This window comes from Lissotriton vulgaris, chromosome 4_1 (genome assembly GCF_964263255.1).
Source record: "Lissotriton vulgaris chromosome 4_1, aLisVul1.2, whole genome shotgun sequence".
In the NCBI taxonomy this organism is placed as follows: domain Eukaryota; kingdom Metazoa; phylum Chordata; class Amphibia; order Caudata; family Salamandridae; genus Lissotriton; species Lissotriton vulgaris.
The window spans coordinates 1,987,768,208-1,987,791,203 of NC_141691.1; the positions used below are offsets into that span (position 1 = coordinate 1,987,768,208).

At 46.5% G+C, this 22,996-nt stretch overlaps 1 protein-coding gene across 1 annotated transcript in view; it reads right to left on the minus strand.

The window, feature by feature from the left end:
* Positions 1-2,180: 2,180 nt before the first annotated feature.
* LOC147724795 (protein brambleberry-like) overlaps positions 2,181-22,996 on the minus strand; it is a 244,234-nt gene continuing 223,418 nt past the window's right edge. Inside the window, exons 12-13 of the mRNA XM_086967074.1 lie at positions 4,072-4,169; positions 2,181-2,619 (exon numbers count right to left, since the gene is read on the minus strand). Coding sequence (XP_086823200.1) covers positions 2,481-2,619; positions 4,072-4,169 — 237 coding nt within the window. The 3' untranslated portion in view covers positions 2,181-2,480. The remainder of the gene's footprint in view (positions 2,620-4,071; positions 4,170-22,996) is intronic.

Consider the following 22,996-nt stretch of genomic DNA (forward strand, 5'->3'; position numbering starts at 1 on the left):
CCTCCGCTGACTTCCCATCGAGGCTAGAGCTATCTACAAGACTGCCTGTAACACCCACAAAGCCTTGCACTCCTCTCCTCGCTACCTGGCGAATAAACTGAAACTCTCTGGAGGCTCTAGACCATCACTTAATGCGGAAAATCTACTGCTTGAACCTCCCACTTTCAAGAAGGAACGATCCATGGCCCAAACCTTTTCAGGCAACGCAGTGAGAATCTGGAACTCCCTTCCGCCTCAGCTCCGGACCACCACCACCACCTCCTCCCAGGCCTTCAAAACGGACCTCAAAGTTCTCCTCCTCCAAAGACACCTCCAAAAGTAATTCACAGCCTCTCTATTATCTGAAGGAAGACCTCCCATTAATGAAATTTCTATTCTCCATGACTATGGAAGTGCCTTCCCAGTGTGTTCTTGTGGCTAGAGTGTTTGCCATTTATTGCAGTATTATCCTTGTACCTCCATTTATTGCAGTATTTTCCTTCTACCTGTGTTTGGTACTCTTTTGTAACATGCACCCGCCACTTTTCTCTAGTAACACACGGTTTGCTACCTCTCTATTGCAGTATTATACCTCTAATTGTACTTTGTTTTCTCTTGTAACCTGCACACTTGTCACTTTTTCCTACTGTAATGCACTGTTTGCTACCTCATGAATTTTGTTTGCTCACAATTGTCACTTTTACGTCTGCTTTTGTAATTTGTTCACTTGTAATTTTCTCATGTATCATTACTGTTCCTATTGTGAAGCGCTCTGACGCCTTCGGGTAAAGTCCGCGCTATATAAAACGCATAAATAAAATAAAAATAAATAAAGTGATTCCCTCATTAGCATGGGGCACGACCCCATGCAAATGAGGGAACACCCCCTTGAAGATAGAGCTGGCGCTTTATGTGCGCCAGCGCTATTGCTATTACAGAAGGGGTCGTACAAGCGTCCATTGCTCCCCCGGGGCACTTCATGTAATAAGCCTCCCGATCTCTTAATTATTCACTGCGTAATGACCTACATCTTATAAGGGAGATACTGACAGAACAGGGGGCATTAAACCCTTTCACGAGTTATCCCCTAGGGTTAGTCTATATTTAAATTTAACGGATGGGCAAATTAAAGCAACAATAGGAGTGAAGAAAGGTATGGATGCGATAATGGAAACGTACCCCTTTTTTCTGTAAATCTATAGATCTAAATAATCTGAAAGAATAGTCTTCAGATGCTATTCTAAACTAGGAAATGAGAAGCCAACATTTATTTAGGACCTAGCTGAAGTAAGTAAAATATTGAAACTTCACAAATCTAATGGGATGATGCAATTTCTTTGAACAGTGTCGCATTTTCAATAGTTATGTACAAGAGATTGTTCTTTAGAATTATCCATGATTTTTGTATTGACTCCACTCAAGATTAAGGGAATATTCAAATAAAATGACAACCGTTGTCCCCAGTGCGGACCATCTATGCGTTTTTACAAAGTCCAGGAATTGCAACAATTTAGAATGAACTCAAAAAATTGTCAGATTCAACAGGTTCATTGCAGAAGATGATATAGCCCTGCTATGTGGCGTAAATGTCTACCTCAATGACTATTCACTAGTTTTCTGCGTGTTGACAATGTTGGTGACCATTGTTCAAGTTCATTATTGCTAGACACTGGTGATCAACCAATCTCCATACACCATTGGGTTGCATTAATGAGATAAAACATTTAGTCTGGAATCAGATGATATTAACTAAACTCTATAACAGTCATGGTAAAATCACCGTGTGGCAGGAAATGAAGCAACTAGATAAATATTAGCAAGAATGGTTAACTGTTTTAACCTATTAACACAATACACTGGTTTTATGGAAACAAAAGTGTGGTGCCACTACCGGAAAATTTGAGGGCGTCTAGTAAGATGTTCCCCATCCCCCACATTTTATTTCAAATGTTTTGACTCCTTTTGGAGACGGCAGACCTCTCACTATCCGATGCTCTAAATGTATGGGTTTTTTTGTTCCCTTACTTTTTCCCAAAAATGAATATAACATTGCACTACAGACAAATGTGTGTCACGGTGTATTGTCAAAGGTGTGAGTACTGTAGCTCACACTTTCAGGTAAGTAAAGGACAGAAATTCTGTCTATGCCAAATCTTTGCTATAAGTGCTAGGTGGTCTTAAAATGAAGTGAAAACATAGTTGTATCAAAACTGAATAGTTTATTCACAACAACTATTTAGTGTTAATGTACAATAAAAAGTCACATTCAGAATAAAAGGTGCTATTAAAAAGTGCCAAGTGGAGAAACTGCTATAATCCAACATAATGAATGAACCAGAAGTCATACCCTCCTCTGTACAACAGAGGTCCCTTTCCTCAAGATAAGATCCACTTAGAAGAGCTTTTAAAAGGTTAAGAAAGACCATAACTTAGAAAATGATAGCTTAAGTCCATGGCTCAAGAGACTGTGTGGCGAAGTAGGCACATGAAGCTGTACACCTTCACGGAGACGCATAGGACACCTGCCCTGATGCATGGACGTGGCAGAACACCTGCCCAGTGACCGCCTTCTTTCGACATGGCTGCCCTGCCTTAGTTGTTGACTGGCACAGTTGGCGCGGAGACATGGAAGAATGTGACCTGGATTAGAGGAAAAAGTACCTAAGTACAACTTAATTGAGCACTTTTCACATCATTTCTACACAATGCAACACCCTCATGAAAGCTGGCATGTTGGATTGGTAACTAAAAAGAAAATTAAAGGAACAAAAACATTAAAAAAAAAAAAAAATTAAGGGGCAGGAGCAGTAGAAGTATTAGGGGCAGTAGCAATACAAGGGAGGATAAGTGGACGCAGAAGCTATAATGGGTAAGGCGGGGACAGTGACGAAGCAACACAGAAGTATAAGCAACACAAGGGAGGGCAGGGGATGAGGAACAACATGGAGATGGGGGGAGCAACATGAAGTGCACTAGTGAGGAGGAAACAATAACAGGAATAGAGGGTACGGTTTGTGGGGAGCACTAGGGAGAAGCACTCTGGCAACAGTGAGTGCAGGTGGAGACAAGAACACGAGGGAGACAGCTGAAAAACACATGCACTCTGATGGACTGCTTTAACACACAAGAAAAAAGTAGTGCTTGAAAAGAAAACAGTGGAAGCAGAGATGCCAGCTAATCAATAGTTGGTAAAGAGGAAATGCTCCATGGGAGGGAGAAACAAGACTGACAAGCTGGGACATGAATAAGAAGCGGGCAAATGAATGTGACAGGAAAGTCAACCAAAGGGCTCTCTTGCCAGCTCCTCAGTGTTTTTGGTAAACCTCAATATGTCTCACAACAGTGAGAGCATGCACCATCTAGTGGCCACAACTTGAAAAGAAACACGTTTAAGAGCATGCAACACTCCTATGGGTATACACCAGTGTCACTTCCTGATGACATCAGACCTCAGGAAGCAATGACATATGCCATGATGGTCTTAAGCCCAATAGGCTCATGTAAGCTCAAAGCCCCAAATGCGTCAAAATTCCACATTTGACTCGCCCTACTGTGTGGTAGCTATGGGAACAATTTTATTCAGTGAGACCTTGAGCTTGTGCTAACCAACCTGCTCTTTGTTGAATTATTTGCTGCTCTTTGCTTTGGTAAGGAGTGCGCCAGACCCTGCTCTAGACCAAATGGGAAGCCAACCACCACCTTGGCTGAGGCAAACTTGGGAGAACGTGTATTGGGTGGAGAAGCAGCACAAGATGGAGAGAACTGGAAAATACACACACTCTTATGGAGTGCTTAAGCAGTTACCTAAAGGGAGCTGTAGGAGGACACAAGTGAAGAGGTTATGCTCCAAGAGAGGGACAAACCAGATGGACAAGTCAACGAATAAAACAAGTAAATGGGAGTGAAAATAAAGTCAACCAACGAGCATACTCAAAGGTATTTTGCAACCTAACAGCTCACACTGTCTAGTAGGGTCGATCAAAAAAAGAGGGACTTAGCTAAGGCCTTCCCATCTGGAGTATTTGGAAAGCACGGCATGGACAAACATATGGCTGGGCAGAGGCAAGCACCACAATAGCGCTTTATACTTACATGTTGCTGGTGAGAGACATGTTGGACATGAAGGCTTTAGATTCTGAAAGAGCATCAAACACTGTACCCAAGTGACGCGGAGAGACACCGACTATTGCCTGAGATATGGAAACAGAAGTAAAAAGCAGCTTATATTTGTTCCTGACATCTAACAAGGACACTATAGAAATACATCTCAGTAACAGAGCTTACAATGGTCATCCCTTAAAATCATGTGCATATCTTGGTACAGATTCTCTATAAAAGGAAGCATTCTACCCAAAGCCATAGAAGAAGTTTCAACATCTAAACTGGAGCTCAGCAAATAACTGAAGATAACAATAGACTTCTCTTCAAGGAGCTCCTCAACAGTAATCAAAAAGAACCACAAAGCGCCTCGAAGACACAAAGTCTCCTACTCTGTCTTTCCTACCTCTATCTGTAAATTGGATCAAGAGCGAATGCAATATAAAGATTAATCTAACCCTTATTATACTTACCTGTTCAATTTGTAGACAACCCAAATACTAGGTATTCTAAATTTCTGTAAATCTGAATTTTTGGATCCAAAATAACGGCAGGGTGACATTGTATACATGAAATTTTGACTATGCCCCCGCCTGTGCACCCTTATAATAGTAGGATCCAGACAGACATTGTCATGCAGTGCTCACTCATTCTAAAACACCGAAGCACAAAACGCAAATCAGGTGAAAAAGCAAAGCGTGAACTCAACTCAGTGCGTTTTGGGGTTGGAATAGAGAATTGTGATTTTATTAGACAAGGAGACTAGCCTTATGCATAACCTTTCATTAACCACTTCTGAGCAGCATCTTAAAAGCTTTCTAGAACAAACCTGAAGTCACAATAACTAGAACTCCAAACACTAATTAAGCCAACATTCCAAGTTCATCCTCTTTTGTTTGTTTCTTCCTTGACTTGTTTTCTTTTCCTTCCACTCCTACTGATCTTCTCTTAAATTCTTTGTCCCTCTAAATCAGTGGTCTTCAAACTTTTTGATGCCGAGACCCCCCCCCCAAAATTTTTGAGGCACAAGTACCCAACGAAAATTTCTAGAACCTGGTACTCCATATCATTGACAACCATAAATGTTCACCAGAGAAAGGGTCAAACTGTGGTTGCACCTCATTAGTACCAGTTGCACACTAAATATAGCAATAAGCAACAAAAAGGTGACCAGCACAGCTTTACAAATGGCCTTCTACTAAGCATCAACACCTGTTGCTGCTCTGTAGTAACTTTTGAATAAATAATTTTTTGGGGGTTAAAACCAGCAAATTCTGTGGCAGATGGATTATGTAGTAAATACGAAAAATCTATAATCATGCTAAGATCGCTGCAGCCTCATAATCACATAATTCATGTGGCCCTTGGTATAATAGCTGTAATGCATGGGCTGCAACTTTATTGCACGGCATTAGAGGAAAACCATATTATATTTAATGGGATGCTGACAGATTGGCATTTACAGCTGCATGTAACTTGAGGTAGCTGAACATCATTCATCATATTTAAAACATACATACATTTTTTAGGTCTTTCACCGTCCGGTAGCTACATATAAAATAACAGGCAGCTTCAATGAATAATAAATACATTTGAAAAAGGTGTTACTCAGTGGTAAATGCACTATAACACATTATGAAAATTCTATTAGTAAATGCACTGCATGTGTGAAACTAGAGAGCCACAGAATTAAATTGTGGTTGGTGCAGTGGAAAATAGTGACTTGGGTATTTTTAATGCTATGAGTTCACAACCTGTGACAGAAAGCACTGTGAATATGTAAGTCTTTGTTTTATACTTGCATTACACACAGTATAAGATAGACTGCTACAAAATGCACAAAATGTTTTACGATAAAATGGAGCTTCCTTTCAAAATATAGGGGCCTATTTATAAGCCCCTTGCGCTGCATAATTTTTTATGACACTCTGGTTGCGCAGACCCATATCTACGAGGCCATGCAAAGTCACGTTGCGTGGCATTTCATGGCCTCCTAGATATGGTGTAAGGCAACACTGTTGATGTGCTGCCTTACACTGTGTCAGGAGAGAAAGCCCATTGACTTGCTTTATCTCTCCGAATTACTTTTTTTAACAATACCAGCCAGTGTCTATTAAATATTTTTTTCTACCACAAGGCCAGGTATTTTTTAACATCACCTTATATATCACCCCTGACCCTACTGACACTCACTCCAATACACTCACATCGCACCCACATAAGAAAGGTGCTCCAGCGTAGTCGCTTGTTGCAGCACGCCCCGTCCCACAGCGGAGGGGCAAGACCCCAATGATGAAGCATGACACCAAGGGCCCTTTTGGTGTGTGAGGGGTATTTTAACACACATTGTGTATTCCACGAACATCTGGACACACATTAACTCAGTTGGAGGTGGACCTTTTTGATAAACCGTACTTTCAGGAGAGGAGGATGCACCCACCTTGGTGCCGCTGAGCACCACCTCTTCACTCCCCCTTTTTGATATTATTTCCCCTTTCCATTACTCCACGGCCCCTTTTTGAGTCGCGCCCCACAGATTGAAGACCTCTGCTCTAAATCAATCAAAATATATTTTCAGATTTGAAACTAATAACAAACTAATCAAAAGATAACCAACCATTTAAATCAAATTATAAACAAATTATAAACATCTAAAAATAATAATCACCACCTTCTCCACTCAAAGGGTGGGAGGGAGGGATAATGCTAGCCTGTTTGTCTTTAATAAAACCACGATTCCCTATAAACTAAACTTCTGAGAATAGACATTTTATGGCAAGACACAAGGCTAGCATTATGCATGTTTAAAGTTCTTTCAAATAAAAATCTCGAAACACTATCATGCAACCAATCTCCTGCCTTCAAAATCTCACTCAAACTACCTCCTTCTCCATACACTTTCGAAGCAATTGCACCACGAATAGAATGTGCTTTAATCTTTCTAAATTCACTCTAGTTTCATGCATAGCTCCTTTCACCCATCTTGCAATTGTTGCTGCCGACACCGCTTTGTAAGGTTTGACATGCAAAATTAACAGCTGATCCGTACCAGCACACCTGGACTAAGCATGGGCGAATTTTGCGAATCTCGCGTTCGCGAATTTTGCGGATTTGCGAACTCGCAATCCGCAAAATCCGCGAATTCTCGCGAATTTTTTTTGTGTTCGCGCGGGTTTCTGCTAGGTCGCGAGGGTTTTTGTACAATTTCGCAAACGCGAACTTACCTGTCGGGTCGCAAGTTTTGCGAACTTGTTGTTTCTACGTGTCCAGCCTGTTTGGGACACTCTTCTTCATCACTGCCACCCTCTGTCACCACTGCCACTCTCTGGTTCACCCATGCCACCCTCTGGCTCACCCATGCCACCCTCTGTTTCATCACAGCACCCTCTGGTTGTCCAGTGTACATTATTGTGGCAAAGCAAAGCACACCTTCCCTGCCTCAAGTGACCTGAATTAATTTGGGGCTGATTAATGTGTCACAGAATATTTTTTTAGCTGGCACCTGCTTCCTTAGTGCTTCCTGATTAGTGATCTTTTGCACTTGCTAAGTGCTTTCATTGTTGCAAAATTAGTTACAACACCTGCCCTGCCCCAACTGACAATAATGAATTAGGGGCTGATTAATGTGTCACTGGATTTGAACTTCCAGCCTGGCTCCTGCTTGTCTCCCTTAGCTGTAATTCAGGACCTTTGTGGCATATGTGTAACTATTCTGAGGGTCAGAGCAGGGTCACATAATAGTTGCAAGTAGGCAACTGAACTCTGGAGGGGCCCCTCAGGAAGCACTACAGGAAATGGCTACTAATGATGAGCTTGAACTTTTGAACCTGGTAAGTAGTTTCAGTTTTGCTAAGATCGTATTTCTGCAATTTAGCGCTTATTCGCGGGGCGCGAAGTTGAACTGGGAAGCCGCGAACTCACGCGAACAGTGCGAGCAAGCCATAAAATCCGCTGCTCGCGGATTTGGCGGGAAATTCGCGAATCTCGCGGATTGCGAATTTACCGAAAATCCGCAAAATCCACGAGCGGAACGGATTTTCCGCCCATACTTAACCTGGACTCACTTACTCTTGCTTCATACTCTCCAATACACTTTTCCACACACAGCTTTGAATGTTTCCCAAATCTAGGATGAAAAATCATTTGACAGTTTGTTTGTCTTTTAAAAAAAAATTTTTTTTAAACCTTTATTTTACCTTCACATAGTTACACAGCAGGTCGCCTACAACCCCGAGGGGCCGGCCGCTAATAAAGAGCAGTGATAGCCATGCATAAAAGAAGTCCACACTGTAGTCACACTGCTACTGTAAAAGGGCACTTCGCAAAATCGAGTGAAAGGTATTTAGCCAATATCTCATTGCAAGTTAAGTAAGGTTTTGTTTTTTGATTTTTATGAAAATAACAAAGAACAATCAGGAAATCACAATGCGGCCAAATAAAAGTAATAGTGCAGTTTAGGTGTACAAAAGATTCATATGGCAGTATATGTTGCTATTTATTGTCTGGAGACCTTACCCAAAGTGAGGGAGGACAGCACCCCCACACCCATTTTCATCCGTGTGGTATTTCCTATCCTTCCCCTCTTCCCTCAATCAACCCCCCCCCTCATCATCCGACTCTAACTGGTCATCTTCTGGCAGAGGGTCACATATGTCACCTCGGTACACATTCCATGGGGACCATACCTTATTCCATTTGCCTGGGCACGCACAGCTTAAATATACCGCCCTCTCAGTTATCATTATCTTGTCCATATTCATGCACCACTGCGACTTCGTTGGTAGTTCTGCCGCCCCCCAACGCTGAGCAATATCTCTCTTCGCCACAATCATGCCTAGTGTCACCCAGAGTTGGCTAGGTCTGGATAAGTCTGTTGGTTCCCACATGTTTAAGAGACATCGCCTTGGTTCTGGAAGGAGCGAGGTCTCTAAGGTCTGTGATACAGTGCGCAATATTTGCCGCCAGTAATTTGGATGCGTGGGCAGTCCCAGAGTGTGTGAAAAAAGGAACCCTCCTCCCCACAGCCACGTAGACAGAAAGGGTGCTGTATTCTGTGGATGCGATGTAGGAGTGTTCTTGTATAGTATACTCTGTGTAGGACCTGGAGTTGGACGAGTCTCAGCCTAGCTGATATGCCTACCTCTTTTGGCGACGCCAATGCCTCGTTCCATTCGTGTTCATCTAGGGCGTCTACTTCCCTTTCCCATCTCTCCTTCAGGGGGACCAGTGGGTCAGGCAAGTTGTTCAGGAGTTTGCGATAAATCAGTGATGCCGCTCTTTCTATCATAAAGTCAGTTAGGAGGCGATCCTCCAACGGGGAGGACTCTGGTAGAGTCGACCCGGAGAGGATGGCTGCAAGCAAAGCATGGCGTATTTGTACGTAATGATAGGACTCGTGTGGCCCCAGGTCATACAATTCCCTCAGGCGGGTGAATGAGATGACTTCGCCCCGCTCCCACCGTGGATATTCCAATGGAATCCCAATGAGAGAAGCCTTTGCTGTATCTCAGGTTTCCCAAGGCACGTGTGTCCCAGAGCGGGGCGAGTTTGGTAATTTTCCCCTTCCAGCCCAGCCCATCTGGATCAGATTGTGAGGCGTGTATCCACTGATTAATGGGTTTAAGCTGCGCCTCCCAGTAATATAGGTGCAGATTTGGCAATGCAATGCCTCCATCGTACCAGCTTCTGTGTAGTTTGGCCTGCGCTATGCGTGCCGGACAATTGCTCCACAGCAGCCCAGAAACAACTGCGGCTACCTTTTTAAAGTATGCCGGCGCCACCGAAAAGGGCGTGTTATCTAGGATATACAGAAAGTGGGGCAACGACATCATTTTATACAATGCTGCTTTTCCCAGCATGGTCAATGGTAACCCCGCCCAGAATTTGACGTCTTGCTTAAGACATTCCAATGGTGGTGCCAGATTCAATCTCATGTACGCCAGTGGATCCCGCGTGACATGGATCCCTAAATACTTAAAAGAGGAACCAGCTAATCTCAGGGGACAGTCCGGCCCGAGCGTCGGGACCTGGCCTCTCAGTACATATAACTCCGATTTGTTCCAATTAATTGTGTATCCCGAAATTCAGCCATGCTCGTTACACAGGTTCAAAAGAGCCGGCACGCCTTGTTCGGGATCTGTTAAGTACACCAGCATGTCATCTGCATAGAGGGATAGCCGGTCTTCCCACCCCTCCTTCCATTGTATTCCTTTAAGCAAGGGTGTTTGTCTTATGAGGTTAGCCAGTGGTTCTAGAGCTAGCGTGAAAAGCATAGGAGATAGGGGGCAGCCTTGTCGGGTGCCTCTCCCCAGCGAAAATGTACGTGAAATGTGGCCATTCGCCACCACGTGTGCCATCGGTTCCGCATACAACAGCCTAATCCACGAGATAATTTTCGGGCCGAAGCCCATGCAGGACAACACCTCAAAAAGGTAGTTCCATTCCACCAGGTCGAAAGCCATTTTCGCATCCAGGGCCAGTATAACTGCGCTGTCGTGAATCTGGTCCGCCCTCGTCAGCACCCCATGAACCCTGCAAAGATTTAGTGCCGTGTTCCTATGAGGCATAAATCCTGACTGATCTGGATGGATAAGATCAGGCAGATGAGCCATCAACCGGTTAGCCAGGAGTTTAGCCAGGATTTTGCTTTCTGCGTTTAATAAGGAGATGGGGCGGTATGAGGAACACTCTTCCTGTGGCTTACCGGGCTTGGGTATTGCTACTATAGTGGCCGTTCTCTGGTCTAGTGGAAGCGCACCTTTCTCTCGGCATTCTTCATACATATCGAGCAAGTACGGACTAAGGTCTTCGGACTGGGACTGGTACCATTTCACTGGAATGCCGTTTGGACCGAGAGCCTTTCCAGGTTTGAGCGCTCGTATGGCCAGCTGTAGTTCATCACTGGTTATGGCCACTTCCAGGTCGGCTACTGCCTCCGGTTGTAATACTGGGATGTCCATTCTACTCAATGTATCCTGGGCCATGACCGCGGTCACTTCCCTCTCTGGAGTATACACCTGTTCGAAATGTGCCACCAGTGCTTCTACTATCTGCTCAGGGTTGGTGTGCGTCACGCCATTTCTATCTTTCACCTGTTGAATCCCTCTGGAGCTACCCCCCCCTTTTATCGAGCCAGGCCAACATCTTATCCCGCCTTATCGCCTACGTCATATATCCGATTCTGTGTATCAGTAATATGCCCCTGCACCGTGAGACGAGCATGTTCTGTGTATAATCACTGATGGAGTGCAAGGGTATGCGCCGTGTAATCTGTGGGGGTAGCCTCGTGTAAAGTTGTTACTTCACGTAGTTTTAGCTCAAGTGCAGACTGTTCAGCCGCCTGTTCCTTTTTATGGGCCGCGATAGAGCTTATAGCTTGCCCCCTTAGTACTGTCTTGTAGGCCTCCCATAGCACCTCGGAGGAGGTCACAGTTGCCACATTTTCATCAAAATAGTGCGTTGTAGCCTTCTGGAGAGCTTTCCTGATTTTCGGGATTTTGAGATATGGTGCTTGAATGGGGTATATGCGGATACGCGATTTTGTCTGGGAGGAAATGGTTAAAGTTATTGGGGAGTGGTCTGAGATGCCTCGGGGGTGTATGTCTGCAGTATCTACGCGCTGTAGTCCTTCTCCTAAAGCCAGAAAGTAATCTATCCGGGAAAGGCTGTTATGGACTGTGGAATGGAACGTGTACTGTTTGTATGAGGATGGACGTGACGCCAAATATCTACTAATCCCATTGCTGCTAGGAATCGCTGAAACCGAGAGGGTCCCCAAGATGAAGCGGTCGCTGGAAACCTATCAAGCTGTAAATCTACAGCTGCATTAAAATCCCCACCCAAAATAACACCACTCTCGGGGAGAGTGAACAAAAAATCACCAAGGGCTGGAAGCATTATCGAGTGAAGGGATGGCGGAATATATACTGAAACCACTGTTAGAGGGCGACCATCCCATTGCCCCTGCAATGCTGCGAAGCAGCCCTGACTATCAGTTTTTGTGCTTATTGGAATGAAGTGTGAGGATTTTTTAATCAAAATACCCGTTCCCCAGGAGCCTGATGAGAACTCCGCATGCACCATCATCTTGTACCCTTTCCTATCCAAGGCCTTAGTGGCCCCCCCTGTCAAGTGTGTCTCCTGTAAGAGCGCCAATTGGGGTTTGTGCCTTCTCAGCTCGTTTAGTACCAGGCCGCGTTTCACCTTATCCCCTAGCCCCCTCACATTCCATGAAAGTATTCTAAGGGAGGAGCCATTCGATCGGGACTCAGCGTTCCCGTGTCAACTAGTTGTTCATCTGCCATTTGCAATCATGCAGCCACATACAAACCGTTCAAAAAGGATCAATCGTACCTGTAGGTTTACCTTTCTAATTACACCACACCCAATGTAAGCACCAGTTCCTGACCGACTTAGTGAATTTCCAGTGAAAAATAACAACCCCCCCCACCCCTTCCCTCCCTGCCTCCCTGCTTAACGGACCTTCAACTGCCCGCCACCCCAACTGAGCAGAGCTCTTGACCCATCCCACAAACAGAGCACTTGCACGTTGGGGGAGAGTGTCTCTCCAAGCAGGCAGCTCCCTTGCTGCCCTCGGAGTACCCAGGCCGGCGTCCATTAACGACCTGCATGAGCAAACAGTGTGTCAGGGAGTCAGGGGGTCAGTGTCTAAACAAGTCACGGTCTGATAACATTATTTGCCCCCGGCAGCCCCAGACAGTTCCAGCGTCGGTGATGCACTCGCGCTTCTTCCAACTGAAGTCTGTGAGCCAGGCCAGCTATCGTTCCGGTGTCTATTGTGCAGTCTATCAGATTTGCGCTCCACTGTGCGCCATCCTTCAAGCCAGTCTCTCGCTGCCTCGGGGGAGTCAAAAAACCGAACTTTCTTATCAGCGACCACCCGTAGCCTGGCTGGGAACAACAGAGTATGGCAGTGTCTTTTTCACTTCCAAAAAGGTCTTCCTCCGTCTTGTTACCTCCGCTGTATAGTCCGGGAAAAAGGTTATTCGCGAGATTTGAATTTGAATGGCTGGTGCCACTCTGGCCGCCTGGAGGATGGTGTCACGATCTCTGAAGTTAAAAAGTCTCGCTAGGATCGGACGCGGTGAGGCCCCTGGCTTAGGCGTTCCCCCAGGTACCCTATGGGCCCGTTCCACGGTGAAGAAGTTTGAAAGGCCCTTGGGGGCTAGTTGGTTCTTTATCAAGTCTTCCACATATAAGTCCATGGCTCCGGTGGTTTCAGATTCCGGGACCCCCAAAATGCGGACCTTGTTCCGCCGGGAACGACCTTCATGATCGTCCAGCTTTTCTTTGAGCAGCTTATTGTCGGCCTGCAATTTCTCCATTGCGACCTGTAGATCCGAGACATCCTCCACCAATGATTTAGCTACTACCTCCACCTGCTTCACTCTTTCACTCATCTTCTGGAGGTCCGCCCGTATCAGGGTCACTTCTGTTGCAGTCGCTCCCACCGTTGCCTGTACCTGGGCCAAGGCGTGTAAGACGTCCTCCAGGGTAGCTTTCCTTGCACCGTCTCCTTCCGTTCCTTTGCCCATAGATTTGCGCTGCTCCGGCTGGGAGAGTGATTGTCTATCATAAGCGAATTTATCAAGCTTAGCTTGGGTGGTGGTATTTCGGAGTCCTTTCCCCGCCATAGTGACACGTGGTGCGTTCAGCCAGCCGCGGCGTGCGGTCGGTGGATTGTTCGCCGCGGATGGTCTTTTAGGCCGCCTGAGTTTCAGCGGTGCCCAGTCTTCTTAGTTGTTAAACTTCCCACCGTCAGGCCCACACTCTGTACAACAGACGCACTAGTTATTCAGGATTGAGCTCCAAAGAGGGCGTCTGGTCCCTTCGGCGAGAAAGTTTGTGCGTACAGTGGAAGACGGGATGTAAAATGGCGGTGACTACGCACTTACTTTCCCGACTTCAGTTGCACATAGTGCCGCCGTCATCCACTGTAGTGTCTTGCCGTTGGAGCGATAATGCAAATCCTTATTCGATCTGGAAGGATCTGCAGGCTTCCAACGCCGTTGTCGTGGGTCTGCGCTCGCTGCGGGCACTTCCGGTTTACAGCGCCGACAAGGCTTCACTTCCGTCCGGGCAGGTCCCAACCCAGCCACCGCGGCTGCACTCACGCCACCAGGCCGCACAATGAGATCGTCTTTTCTTCCCGTTTCCAGGGCGTCGATGCTCCCAAACTTTTCCTCCAAATGTCGTTCGGTCACCGGACCTGGGGCACCCCTTCTGGGTTCGTTTTTGAACGGATAGGCATGCGGATTGATGCGGGAAGCCGCCTTGCTACGGGAGCCTCTCTAGTTTGCTGCCGCCATCGTCAGCTGCTAGCCACGCCCCCTTTTGTTTGTCTTTTAATTACAAAAAACACACCCTCCCGATGGTAAAATGTACCAGAAATATCTAAAGCTTTAACATCTGAAACCCCCCTGAAGGATATCAAACAACAATGCAGCCAATTTCCAAGAGAAGTGTTTCACTGACAAATACTTGCCTACTTTCAAAGAAATTTGTAAGCAAACTGACATCCCACAAAAAATTATACCTTGCACCTGGTGGTTTCTTCAAACAAATACCCTTGATAATCCTGCAAATCAATTGTCTTCTGCCTATTGACACCCCATCAAGCAACGAATGATCAACAGTAATAGCGGACCTATAGCAATTTATGGTCTTATAACTCAAACCTCTTTGAATAACTCTGCCAAAAAATTAGCACTCATCACTTCATCTGCCTTAACGGGATCAAAATCCCTTTCCACGCACCAGCGTAACCAAACCTTCCATGCACTTGAAAAGCTCTTTGTTCCTTTTGCCCAAGATTCAGATAATTCCGAAGCTTCTCCTGATAAATCTGTGAATCTTTCAGATCTCCTGAAATTCTACAAACTACAAGGTTGAGCACCCCTGGCTCTACAAGAGGATGCTCTAATCAATCCAAATTTCCTAGAAGTCCTTTCTCCGCTAACAGCAGAAAAGGATCTGCTATCGCCAATTCCATTACAGACGGGTACCAAGCAAAAGTTATCCAAAACGGAGTAAACACTATTTTGCATTTCTGTTTCCTCACTTGCATTAAAACTCTCTGGATCATTGAAAACTGAGGGAAAGCATACTCTCATTTCCTTCCAATTCAAACAGAAGGCATCCACCACAAACGCACCTGGATCCGGTCTCCAACTCACATACTTGTCCATTTGATTCGTCAATCAGGAGGCAAATAAATCTTCCTCCCAGGGACCCAAATCCTTCTCTAACATCCAAAATATCCTCTGATCCAACTTCCAATCGCCTAAATCTTTTAAATTCCTTTAATTCTAATCCGCTATCAAATTCTCCTTCCCTGGTAAATATTGTGCTGCAACATTCACCTTCAATACCATTTCCAGAAATCCAGAATTTCCAGAAATCTTTTGCCACTTCTTTGAATGCTCCCCCTTATTGTTTTATGTAAGCGACTGCGGTCATATTGTCCATTTTCAACAAAATAAAACATCCTTTCACTTGATCCCTGAAACTTCGAATCGCCAACTCCCCTGCTTTCAATTCCAAACAATTTGTGCTCCACTATCTCGTATTCCTTCCATTTCCCAGTCTGTTGTTCATCCAATCTTGCACCCCAACCTAGGTTGCTCGCATCTGTCTCCAACACAAAATCCAGGCAAGTTCCAAATATTGCCCTTCCATTACATGCCTCTAAATTCTCTAGCCACCATACCAACTCTTATCTTGCTTCTGCACCTAGCTTTACCTTGTCCTCATACCATAGTCCTTTGTTCCGAGCTACCTTCTTCACTCTCTGTAATGAAACGGTCCCGGAAACACTGCTTGAATAGATGAAGCTAATAACTCTGGCTAAGTGTCGTAAAGTCACTAAATCTTTTTTCATTAAAGACTTCACCTTTCTTTCTCAAATAAATCTTTCTCTCCGGCAACTCCAACTTCTTTTCTACTGTGTCCACAACAAATCTTAAAAACTCCTTTCTTTTTTCGACTTCTCCTGGTTTATCACAAATCCTAACCTTCCTAAAATGTCTTTAACCAGCTTCACATTTTCTTCCAACCTCGTAACATCTTGATTCATCACCAAAATGTCGCCTAATAGATTATTAAACAAACTCCTCTTACTCTTAAATAACCTCAAAACCTTTGAAAAACACCATGGTGCAGACAAAAAGTTCAAAAGAAAGACATTTGAATTAAAACAATTTGCCTCCCCATCTGACATAGATGTTGGCTCTCCTTTGCCATAGTTATTGAAAAATAAGCATCATTCAAGTCTCTTTGCCAACCGATCTCCTTCCATCAGAATGTCTCTTAATAGATGGATACCCTCCATCTTGAAGTGTTTGTAAACCACTCAAAAATTGAACTCCCTAAAATGTATTACGGGTCTCCAACTCTTTTCTTTTTCTCTACAAAAAGGGTACTTACAAACCCTTTATATTCCTCTGATACCATAATTATAGCTTCCTTTTCTAACATCTCCTTTATTTCCAGAGCTATAACTTTGCCTCCTCTTTGAATATTCTCTCTTGCTTCTTTTCTCTGAAAAAGGGTATGTGCCAAACTCTAATACACACCCTTTTATTGTTTTTAACACCCACATATCTTTTATTAAACTCTCCCACTCTTTTATAAACAAACTCAGTCTTCCTCCTGTGTTTTTCCGGATAGAACCAGTTACATTCTTCATACTCACCTTGATGTCCTGCTTGTGTCCCTGTATGAGATCTAGCCCTTCCTCCAGCTCCTCTGCTTCTTGCTGCCCTAACCCATTGTGGGTTGAAACTTCTGGAATGAAACTGACCCATTGCCTCTAAATAGAGCTCTTCCTTGGGAATATCCTCCCTGAACAATTTCGGCCGAAAGATTAGCCCCTTCTTCCGGCCCTCCCATATAAATTTCCATTTCCAAACATTCTTCTCAGAGAACTATGTGCCTTGTCTAAAGCAGGGAAAGTCTGTACGTGTTTTCCTAGAGCTTTCACTAAACCTTCCCCCAATAAGAGTCCCTTCAACTCTTCACTAGGTTCCTTTCTAAGCGAAATCCCCGAATTTAGGGCTAATTCTAGAAAGAACAGCTATCCTTCTCGCTGCAATTAAGCCCGCATTTGCGTTTTCAATTTAAAGAATAGCCCTTTGGGTCCAGCCCCTTAATAAATTGATATCAATATCAGTTCCATTCAGATATGATTACTCAAACCATATAAAAAATTCTGGCCACAGGCCCTAGAATGTCCAACAATTTGTCCTCACATTACTTTAAGGATCTCTCTAAAACTTTTCTTGGGTCACGACCCAACTTAAAAAGGTAGGTGATGGTGTTTGGATCAAAATTTCGAGTCATGGTCTCCTTCACATCAATAACAGGCCGAGAACATTCTGCACTCATGAGATTCCGCTCTCCTCTTTCTAATGGACGTCTAATACAATGTTTGATATACTCTGCCACGTGACCCAATGCCCCCCACTCAGAGCTTCTTAGATGACGTATTTGCGTTGGGTTAAACAATGTTTCACCCAAAGGATCCTTTGTCTTTAAATTCACATTTACTGGAGTTATTTTTATTTATTTTTTTATTTTTATTTTTTTTTAAAACCTTTATTTTACGTATGCACAATACACAGCGTCTGCCTACAACCCCGCAGGGCCGGCCGCTATGACACAAACAGGTTGAATGAAAAGTAGATTATGAGACAGCACGTTGCTGAAGCAATCCTTCAAGTCCACATTATCGGGTAGAGCATAGTATCATACAAGTAGGATAAGAAAGGTTTAATTTTATGTTTTTGTTGAGAAGAACAACAACACACAAACACATGGTATCATAGTGGCAAAGGTCGCTGGGGGTGGGGGGGGAAAGTGACACGGTAAGAAAGGAAACTGGCAAGGGGGGGGTGGGCACGAGCGGGAAAACAAAACATATAGTGAAATTGGGGGAGGAACGTAAATCATGGAGAGGAGGGGAGAGGGACCTCATAGTCAAGCGGAGGGGAGCAGATATCACCGCGATAGGTATTCCACGGAGCCCAAACTCTGGACCACTTCCCTGGACGCCCCCGAGCCTCATACACAGTCTTCTCTCGGAACATGGACCAGTCCATATTCTCTTTCCAGGCACTGAGCAATGGTAATCTAGGGGAGCCCCAGAGCTGCGCGATGTCCCTCTTTGCGACCATATTGCCCAGTGTAACCCAAAGTGTCTGGGCAGCATTACAGTCAGACGGTTCCCACACATTCAACAGACAACGTCGTGCTTCGGGAAGCAGTGGGATCCCAGTGACACGACTCATAACATCATGGACCCTGGACCAATACGCTGCAATCATCGGGCATTCCCACAGAACATGAAGAAAGGTACCATCCATCCCACACCCACGCCTGCATCGTCCATCCGAAACCAAACCCATTCGCACCAGACGCACTCCAGTCAAATACACACGGTGAAGGACCTTCAACTGGACAAAGCGAAGCCGTGCCGGAATCGCCACCTCCTTAGGGGAGGACACAGCTGACTGCCAGTCCTCGTCGTCTAATTAAGGCCGTCAGCCGTCCAGGCAGCCCGGAGCTTCTCGAGTTGGTCAGCTCTGTTGTTGATAAGCTTTTTGTAGATTAAGGAGATGGTACTATCCGGGACGTGGCCGTCTAGAACTCGATCCTCCAAGGGGGAGGACTGCGGAATTTCGGTGCCAGGTGGAAAGACGGAAGACAAGGCGTGCCTCACTTGCATGTACCGGAAGTGCTCTCTATCATCAAGCCGGTATTCCAGTTTCAACGATTCAAAGGACTTAACCGCGCCCCGTGCCCATAGGTCCTCCACCGTGCTGATCCCAATCATGTCCCATTTCTCAAACCCTTTTGTCTTCCACAGGTTGCCCAACCGTTCCGAATCATACAGTGGCGTCTTACGTGTCAGCCTACCACCCCAGCCCGTGGCCACGGTAGCGTCCCTCCATGCCCGCACTGCACATTTCGTCGGGCCCGTAAGGAGTCGAAAGGGTGCCTTTGAATACAGAGCCCTATTAAAATTGCCACCGGGCAACGATAGCTTATCCAAGGCAAAGGCGGGGGCGGGCCCCGCAGCGTAGGTCGCATGGTTGATGGCGCCCAAGTGTGAGGCCCAGTAATACCGTCTAATATCCGGCAACGCAATACCCCCATCGTACCAGGAGAGCGTGAGTTTGGACAAGGCAATGCGGACACGGCCGTCCCAAATTAGTTGTCGCTGTAAACTCTCGACTTCACGGAAGTAGCGAGCTGGGACAGGGTCGAAAAAATTTTGTAGGGCGTAAAGAAATCGGGGGAGCGACATCATTTTAAAGAGAGCCGCCCGGCCCAATGGAGATAGAGGCAAATCGCGCCAACGTCGAACGTCTTGCTTAAGTCTACGGAGCGGAGCATACAAATTTCGCTCATAGCGGACCGATGAGGTCATGGATACATAGATCCCCAAATACTTAAAGCCGTCGGCCGCTACCAGAATGGGAAACCTGCGGGGCAGAGGCGGTAGAGTACCAGCTATAACATAAACACAGGACTTGGTCCAGTTAATGATGAGTCCCGAGTTCTTACCGAAGGACGTGAGAACGTCGAAAAGAACGTTAAGCGACTTCTGAGGGGAAGTGAGATAAAGGAGGATATCATCCGCGTACAAGGAGACACGATCCTCAAGGTCTGGGGACCATCGGATCCCTTTAATAGAGGGTTCCCACCGGAGCCAAGCGGCAAGGGGTTCGAGCGCCATTGCAAATAGAAGCGGGGAGAGCGGACAGCCCTGACGTGTGCCACGGCCTAAGGGAAAGGGGTCCGAGCATCTACCATTAACCGCGACCTGAGCAAGTGGCCGTTCGTAGAGGAGCTTGACCCATGCGATGAATTTAGGGCCAAAGCCAAATTTGGCGAGGGCCGCCCATAGGTAGGGCCATTCGATAGTGTCAAAAGCCATTGTGGCGTCCAGGGAAGCGACCACTGCCGGCTCGGCGAGAATTGGAGCTCTCGCGAGAACGCTGTGGAGTCTACGAAGATTGAGGGCCGTGTTCCTATGGGGGATGAAACCGGATTGATCCGGGTGGATCAGGTCGCAAATCACCTTAAGCAACCGATTGGCCAGTACCTTGGCAAGGATTTTGGGTTCCGCGTTAAGGAGGGAAATAGGGCGGTACGAGGCGCAGCGATCACGAGGTTTGCCGTCCTTATAAATGACAACTATAGTAGCGAGGCGCTGCTCAAGGGGGAGGCATCCAGCCTCAACCGCCTCGTGAAACATGTGACGCAGGTGGGCGGCCATCTTGTCGGGACAAAGCTTGTAAAGTTCAATGGGGGGTCCATTGGGGCCCATCGCCTTCCCCGAGCGCAAGGATCGGCTAGCGAGGGCAATCTCATCAACCGTAAAAGGGGCCTCCAGGGCAAGACAGTCCTCATCCGACACAGTGGGTAGGGCAATATCACGCAACAGTAGCCTGGAATCAGCCTCATCTCGATCACTAACAGGCGTGTAAACCGTCCGGAAATGGTCCACAAAGCAATCAACAATTTCACCCGGATCAGAGACACTCTCACCAGATTCACGAACAATGACCGGTACAACTCGACTCGCACGTTCAGTCTTATCCAGCCACGCAAGGAGCTTGCTAGCCTTGTCACCCACGTCATACAGTCGGCCTAGTTGATTCGCTCGCAACAGTTTAGCAGCATCCGTGACACAGGCTTTATAGTCTGCTTGCTTCAATTCCAGAGCGTGCAGCAGTGCAGGCGTGTCATTCCCACCCAGCTCACTTTCAAGCGCAGTAATTTCGGTTTCAAGAGCCACAACAGCCTCCCTCTTCGCCCTACGCTCTGCGGCAATAAAGGATAGGGCGGAACCCCTAATAACCGTCTTGAAGGCCTCCCAAAGAACAGTGGGGGAAGTGACAGAGCCCACATTCTCAGCGAAATAGCAATCTATTGCCTTTATCAAATCTGAGCGGAGCCGGGGGTTCCGGAAATGCCAGGGAGGAATCGGGGGGACCCTGTTGCCAAGTAGACCGCCCACAGAAATCGTAATCAGCAAGGGGGAGTGGTCCGAGATACCCCGGGGAAGATGTCGCATCTCCCGAACAGTGGACAGTGTGGAGGCCAACATAAAAAAATAATCGATACGGGAGAGACTACCATGTGCACCAGAGTGAAAGGTGTATTGCTGGAGTGTGGGGTGCAGTGAGCGCCAGACATCTACCAAGCCAAAAGTATCAGCCATCTCACTGAGCCACATCTGGGACGGCAACAACACCCTGGGGGGGGAGTCGGTCACATTCACCAGACATTACAGAATTGAAGTCCCCGCCCAGGATCAACAATCCGTCCGGAAGCCCAAGGAGAGTCCTGCCCAGATCGGCATAAGTGGTAGCCTGCAGTCCCGGGGGGATATAGACAACAACAAACACGATCTGTTTACCCTCCCACCTCCCAGAAACAGCAGCATACCGCCCCCGGTCATCAAGGACAACATCATCAATAGCAAGAGCAAGGGAAGACTTTACCATGATACCCACACCCCGGGAACCTGAGGTGAAACCAGCATGTGCAACCAGGCGATAACCCCGGCGGTCTAAGGCCTTGCAAGCATTTCCAATCAAGTGGGTCTCCTGAAGGAATACAACATCTGGGGAGTGGCGCCTCAAGAATTGCAGTACAATGCCCCGCTTGATCCTATCACCCAATCCGTTTACGTTCCAAGAAAGAACCCGCATTTCACCCCCCCCCCATTTCGACAAAGACATTCCACCCCCACCCCCCAGCAGAACCCACGGTTAAAAGTCATTGCAGAATGTGAAATACCATGAAAACCAAGACAGAACAAACGAAACAAAACACAACCCAGTCCCCAGAAACCAACCCCCAAACCGAAACCCGTTACAACACCCCCCTCCCTGCACCCCTGCTGACTAAAAAGCCACCCCCAACTGCAGTGTGCCTGTCACCCCATATTATCTACACAAAGAACCCCCCGAGGAGGAAGGGAGAGATCACCCGTTCCCGCACCGCCACGGGCAGTACCATAAAGCACGAAGTTAATTTACACAGTACAATGTATAGTCTCAATCAGAACCTCTGGTGCCCCATATTACTCCTGGGCCGGTGCACCACCTTCAGCACCACCAGGGCCTCCACTTCCAAAGTCATCTGCCGGCAACGAGTCCAACCAGTCGGCAGCACGGTCAGGCTGATCAAAAAAGTAGGCACGTTCTCGAAATTCGATCCGTAGTCGGGCCGGAAACAGCATGGCGTATTTCAAGCCCCGATCTCTCAAACGACGCTTCACTCCAAGAAAACCTGATCTTTGTCGCTGCACTTGGGGAGTGAAATCAGGATAGATGGAGACAGAGTTATTGTCGTATTTCAAAGGGCCGTGCTTACGGGCGGCCTGGAGGATAGCGTCTCTGTCCCGGTAGTGAAAAAGTCTTGCAATGATAGGTCTCGGTGGGTTTCCTGGCTTCACTTGTCCTCCTGGAAAACGATAGGCGCGCTCTACGGCAAAGAACTTACTGAGCCCTGCCGGAGCAAGTTGAGCGATAATAAGTTCCTCGACCAACAGGTCGGTCGATACAGAACCATCACATTCCGGCACTCCGACTAGGCGTATGTTGTTCCGCCTGGCCCTGTTGTCATAGTCCTCCATCCGCTTGAGTAGCAAATCGTGGGAGGCACGCAGATTACCAATCTCAGACTGCGCCTCAGCCATGTCCGTCACCAGACTCGACGTCTTAAGATCCAGAGCCTTCACCCGCTCATTTGTTTTGGCTAAGTCGGCCCGAATAAGAGTTACATCCACCGCCACCGTGTCTATTTTGGACACTACGGCTTCGAATTGCTGACTCATATCGGCCTTAAGTCCAGTGATGGCAGCCAAAAGATCTTGGAGCGATAC